Source organism: Camelus dromedarius, chromosome 19 (genome assembly GCF_036321535.1).
Source record: "Camelus dromedarius isolate mCamDro1 chromosome 19, mCamDro1.pat, whole genome shotgun sequence".
NCBI classification, from domain to species: domain Eukaryota; kingdom Metazoa; phylum Chordata; class Mammalia; order Artiodactyla; family Camelidae; genus Camelus; species Camelus dromedarius.
Window position 1 is genome coordinate 18,217,746 of NC_087454.1, and position 6,000 is coordinate 18,223,745.

Genomic DNA, 6,000 nt, shown 5'->3' on the forward strand with positions numbered 1-6,000 from the left:
TTCATTCAGGGATTTTTACTGGGAAGGGACATGAAGGAATTTTTTAGAGTACTTATTTCAGAAAACATTGGAATTACATCATTTGTAAGCATGTAATTTCTAAGTAGTATAGAGCTAAAGGAAACATATATCCTTCATTATTTATCTTCATAAAGAGTTAAAAAATTGACCTACAATAGACTGAATGTGGAGTGCATGCTTTGTAAATGTGTGTATATATGTTTATGTGTGTATAATAATACATTAATATATAAGATTTAACAAAAACATAATGCATATGTTATTTAAATCTAAACGCAAGTCAAAGTGTAACATGCTGTGAAGGAATATGAGAAGAAATATTCTTTGGGAAGTATCAGATGATTTTTCCAAGACAGGTTGTAAATCCAGAGAGCAACTGATTTCATGCTAAAAATGACACATTGTTGGCCAAGATGCTCCCTTCAAATATACTAAAACAGAGTTCACATTCCTGTAGATAAATTAATATAGTAACTTTCCAAAGAGAATCTTGCAAGACTGGTTAACAAACAATTTCCAAATGCCTGAAATGTGGTCTTAAAAATACTTGGTAGAATAGGGAAACAAGATTATACTGTATAGCACAGGAAAATATACACAAGATCTTATGGTAGCTTACTGAGAAAAAAAGTCTCAGTTAATATATATATGTTCATGTATGACTGAAAAATTGTGCTCTACACTGGAATTTGACACAACATTGTAAAATGATTATAAATCAATAAAAAAATTAAAAAATAAATACTTGGTAAGCACTATTTGTAACCTACTAACACAGAATCAGGAGTGGGTTCCTGGGAAAGAGATTGACAACTGATAGTAACATCCCATTGATCATTAGTATCTCAAATAACCCAGTCATTAGGAATGTCCAGGGTGCTTCATTGAGACTGAAGCCACAGGTACAACAGCTGCAGGGCTCCACTCTCAAAAGGAGTTAAAACTGTCCTCAGAAATGGTCACCTCATCAGAAGAATCAGCAGTTTTTAAAGATCTCATAGGTTTCATTCAGTTCAGGATGGCTAAAATAAATACACCAAACAATGTAAATCAATAGAATAGATTGTTTAAAAAGGAGCAAAACTGTCCAGCCCTACAGTTACCTCCGGGATGCCATCCCCTGATCCCTTTGATTCAGGAATCACTCATCTTCACATTTCTGCATTTACACAGATCCCACCTTCCCAGCAAACCACATTCCCAAGATATTTCCATACATGCTGGTTCTTGGAGTCTGCCAGATTAGGTTTTCAAATACACTACAATAATAAAAAGGCAGGGAAAAGTTGAACTATACTACACACAAGCATCAGATCAGAAGTCACCTGCAAAGGAAAGGGTTGTAGTTGTAAGATGTTCCTCCCTCCTCTGTGACCCTGGTCAGGAGAGAACCCTGGCAAAAAGTAACTGTTGACTATGAGGGTCTTACAGGTATTGCTATAAACTGATTACTGATATAGCAATGTTTTTAGAGGACCTGAGCTGATGATGTTCCCACTGTGCTGTTCTGAGGACAAAAGGCCTGGAAGAATCTATGAAGTGCTCCAGGGCATAACTCCAGAGGCTAAACCCAAATGGGATAAAATAATCTATCCAAGCCCAGGGTACAATCACTGCAGCCATTCCACAATTGTTGGTGAGAATTGAGAAGGAAACAGTCCAAATAATTTTGGTGGCAATTTATACCATCTTGTGATCTGTTATAGACAAAAGCATGGACAGTTTGGGAAGGCAGAGTGTCTAGATACCATTTGAAAACTGTTCCAGAACAATATTGAACTTGTGGGTTTTGGTATCTTAAATGATTTTTTTAATTGTAGCTGGGGACCAGAGACCTTTATTACCTGTGATTTACTCTCCCAAAATATACACATCCAAATGCCATTCAAGTGTTTACTTAAAGGAAATAAATCTGTTTTGCAACAGTGCTTTTGTGTGTCCTTAAGAGCAGAAAAGCAGTTGCTCAGCCAGAACAATAGGCTCTGTGACTTCACGAGACCTTGAGGGTTTCTGCACCAAAGAACGTTCATTGGAGGGATTTTAAAGTGACCATTAAGGTATAACTATCAGGATGTTGTTGAACAATAATGGTGAGTGGGAAATTTGTCACCATTGAGGGTGAACAGCATTCCAAAATTTTTTATACTAGTATGTATTATTATCACTATGATGCCAAAATTTTCCAAGTGTTGGTTTCAAGTGTGAATACTGAGAAGCTATCAGGGACATAGAAAGACTCCTAACCATGTGTATAATTTGCCAAACCATCATTTCCAGTTGCCAAATGACCTCTCTGTTCTAAGATCACGTGTCATGAGCATTACCAGCTTAGGGGGCTCCAGGCACAGGAGGATGTAGGTTAGCTGTCAGGATAGGGAACTGAGTGGTAATTTACATCTCCACTCTGAAATACAAGTGTGATTACCTGCACTGGGGTATGTTTTGGGAAAATCTGCATTTACATAAACACTTCTGTGATTTGTGACATTGTCAAACCTCTAATCGCCGTGGAAATATACACTGTTCATGACATTAAATATATACAAAACCAGCATTCCTACCCCAAAATAAATGTACACCACAAACTGAGCTTGAGTGGGTATCTAAGGGACAGACTGTCAGATTAAATTTTTCTGGGATGTTTATATTTATTATTCACAATTCAGAATTGTATGATAGTTATTCCATAATGAGATGGCTATTTGAAAAGTTTAGGCATATACAATTTTTTTAATTAATATGCACTATATTTATTCTTTAACTTTTTTCCCAGTGAATTTGAGTGAGCTTCTACAGAACATGGGGTTTCTTGGAAATAAGGGGCTATTTTTCATAGTTTTAGAATATGTCACTGAATTCAAATTATACAGGGCCTTTGCAAGATGTGAGATACAAAGGCCTAGACCAATGGATGCCTCAATCAAAGAATTCATAAAATAGTAGGAGGAGAGTAATCTAAATACATTTTATCCTTTTTTGGGGAGGGACTTCAGTCTCTGCTGGCAGTGTCGTCTCCCTGTGGTTCCCCTTCCTAAGCCTGGGAATGCTCTGGGGAGGCAAGGCAGAATGTAGGGAAACTGTGCCCTGCCCTCTGGCCTGGGCAGTGCCAGCAGGGAGGAGGCACTTTGCTGCATTTCTGTAGGTAAAATGTACAGAATATGCAACAAAACTTGGGTCATATACTATTCAGATTTCATAATGTCCTCAAAAGACACTTTTTAAAAGCAACTAGGTGGCTCACAAACTTAAAATAATTAACTTCTATACCTCACATCAGTGTTTCTGCTGCTCTGTACTATATAGCACATGAGCACTATTTGCTGTTTCTTACCAGCTAAGGGCTACCAAGGTCCCTGGCAGCAGTGCATCAGACCCTTCGCTCAGTGAGTCCTACGTACAGCCTTCTCTGAAATGAATGTTATATAATATGACTGCCACACTGGTGAGGGTACAGTTGGGCCTTAATATCTCAATGGCTTTATTAAAATTAATGTAGCAACTTTTTCTTTAAAGTTTATTTTATCCACAGTTTCCATACCTACTTCGATTAAAAAAACTGATAACAGTCAACCTCAACCCATGTATGTTGTAATAGCGCCAAGATCAAATGCACAAATCAATGATATCCCTCTAGCAACTCTTAGAAAATGATAAAATGTTAGTATTCCTTACAGTGTTCCTGTGGATTGATGGTATTATTTTGGCTGTGCCTTCATGTTATGGATTCACATCTCTTTTTTGTAAGTAGAAATAGAATACTGTTCTCAAATAGGATTGCAAATAAGAGAAAAATGTGGAGTTTTTAAAAATAATAAATATAATTAAGATGCTCTAGAAATACTGAATGACCATCTCTAGAAGTTGGAATGACTCCATTAACTTAGATTTGAACACTCACTTTTGTAAGAGAATGAAGTAAGAAAAAAATCCCAAGATAACTATCAGGAAAAATTTTGGATGACACATGGGGGACACACACATACATCTAAAGACCTCAGGCATTCAAAGTCCTTGCATTACACTGTCTTCCACCCACCATCATCTGGAGTCAGAGTCCTTCCAAAACACCTTCTTCATTGCTGCCTTCACATCCTTGTTCCGCAGTGTGTATATCAGGGGGTTGATCATGGGGGAAACGACAGTGTAGAAGAGAGCTATGACCTTGCCCTGATCCTGGGAGTAGTTGTTCCTGGGCTGGGCATAAGCATAGATGGCTGTGCCATAGAACAGGGAGACCACGGTCAGGTGGGATCCACATGTCCCAAATGCTTTTCTCTGCCCTGCAGCAGACTTCATTCTTAAGATTGCCCTGGCAATCTGAACATAGGAGAACATGATTAATGCCACAGGTATGAAAAGAATGAAGACACTGAGAAAGAAGAGCTCAGACTCATTCCTAGTGGTGTCAACACAGGCAAGCTTGAGCAAAGGAGGGACCTCACAAAAGAAGTGGTCTAATTCATTTCTGCCACAAAGTGGTAAAAGGAAGATGAGCACTGTCTGCAATAAGGAGTTGGCAAAACCAACGAGCCATGAAGCAGAAGCCATCAGGGCACAGAGACAAGGGTGCATGATCACTGTGTAGTGAAGGGGCCTGCAAACAGCTGCATAGCGGTCAAATGCCATTACTGCTAACAGAATGCATTCTGTACATCCCAACCCCAGAGAGGTGAACAGCTGAACTACACACCCACCGAAGGAGATAGATTTGTCTGCTCCACTGAGATTAACGAGGAACTGGGGAACAATGCTGGTAGTGTAACACAGGTCCAGGAAGCTTAGGTTGGAAAGGAAAAAGTACATAGGGGTGTGAAGTTGTGGGTCCACATAGGACAATGCAATGATGGTTGAGTTTCCCAGCAAAGTGAAGGTGTAGAAAATCAGAAGAACCACAAAGAGGACTAGCTCCAGTTGAGGCCTGTCAGAGAAACCTAGCAGGATAAACCCGGTGAAAGAACTTCCATTTTTCTGTTCCATCCTTTGTTAGCACGTGGGTCCTGTCAAGACAAAGCATCGAACAATTTTTAAAAGGTATCTTTAAAAAGAAAGGGACAGTGGGAGAGGATGTGAATTTATCATGTTAAAAGGCAGGGCCATGGAATTTATATACTATTTGAATAAATAATGTACTTTTTTTTTTTAAATTGACATGTGTCATAACAATTTAGGCAACATTATCAAAAATAGTAATAATGACACTTAATATAGGGAAATCAAATAGTGGGCCTTGTGTCTGCATCAGTCAAACATTAAAAAGATCTCTCTCAGATTGGGTGTAATAGGATTTAAGGTGCTATGTGAATATAAGTACATTTTAGAGAAAATGGGGATAGGAGAAAAAGGGAAGGGCAATCAGAAACAATGAAATATGAAAGAGACTCAGATAGGAGGAAAGGTTATTTTAAATATGAATCCCATAATTCTACACACCTAAATTTGCACATATTCCACATGCAATAGAACACTAGATAATCTCTAAAATGCATTTAGTAATAGGAATTTATGACCTAGAATGGACTTATACAAAGGACTAAATCATATTCAAAACATCACTAAGAGTGCTGCACATAAACATTTTGAGAGAATTGCCTCTCTACTCCTCTAATATATTATATTTGTCGATGCTACCTTCATCTTTTTGTATGGTAATAAAACAATTAAATACTCAGACAGAGCCTGAAAATACCACCAGTAAATTATACTGCTTAATTCTTGCCCTCAAGATGCCTCACCTTACTATACCAATTTAACAAGAACTCCAAAAATTCATCGGCTATATGTAGTCAGTTGAAGTCAGTAGTCCAAAATCCAGTGACCAGACTTACCTTTTCTTTCTGTTGATGTTATTTTCACATATTACCAACAACAAGACTGCGTGGTACCTTAAAGGAGGTGGATTATTCACTATCAACAAAAACCACTAGGTATAATAAATAAGATACACGGATGTAATATACAGTGTATGGAAGACAGCCAATA

At 37.9% G+C, this 6,000-nt stretch overlaps 1 protein-coding gene across 1 annotated transcript; it reads right to left on the minus strand.

Annotated features, from left to right (window-relative positions):
* Window positions 1-3,940: 3,940 nt before the first annotated feature.
* Window positions 3,941-5,174, minus strand: LOC105084563 (putative olfactory receptor 2B8). The gene has a single exon (XM_064476037.1). The coding sequence runs from the start codon at window positions 4,996-4,998 to the stop codon at window positions 4,060-4,062; it is 939 nt and encodes a 312-aa protein (XP_064332107.1). The 5' UTR covers window positions 4,999-5,174; the 3' UTR covers window positions 3,941-4,059.
* Between the last annotated feature and the right edge of the window lie 826 nt (window positions 5,175-6,000).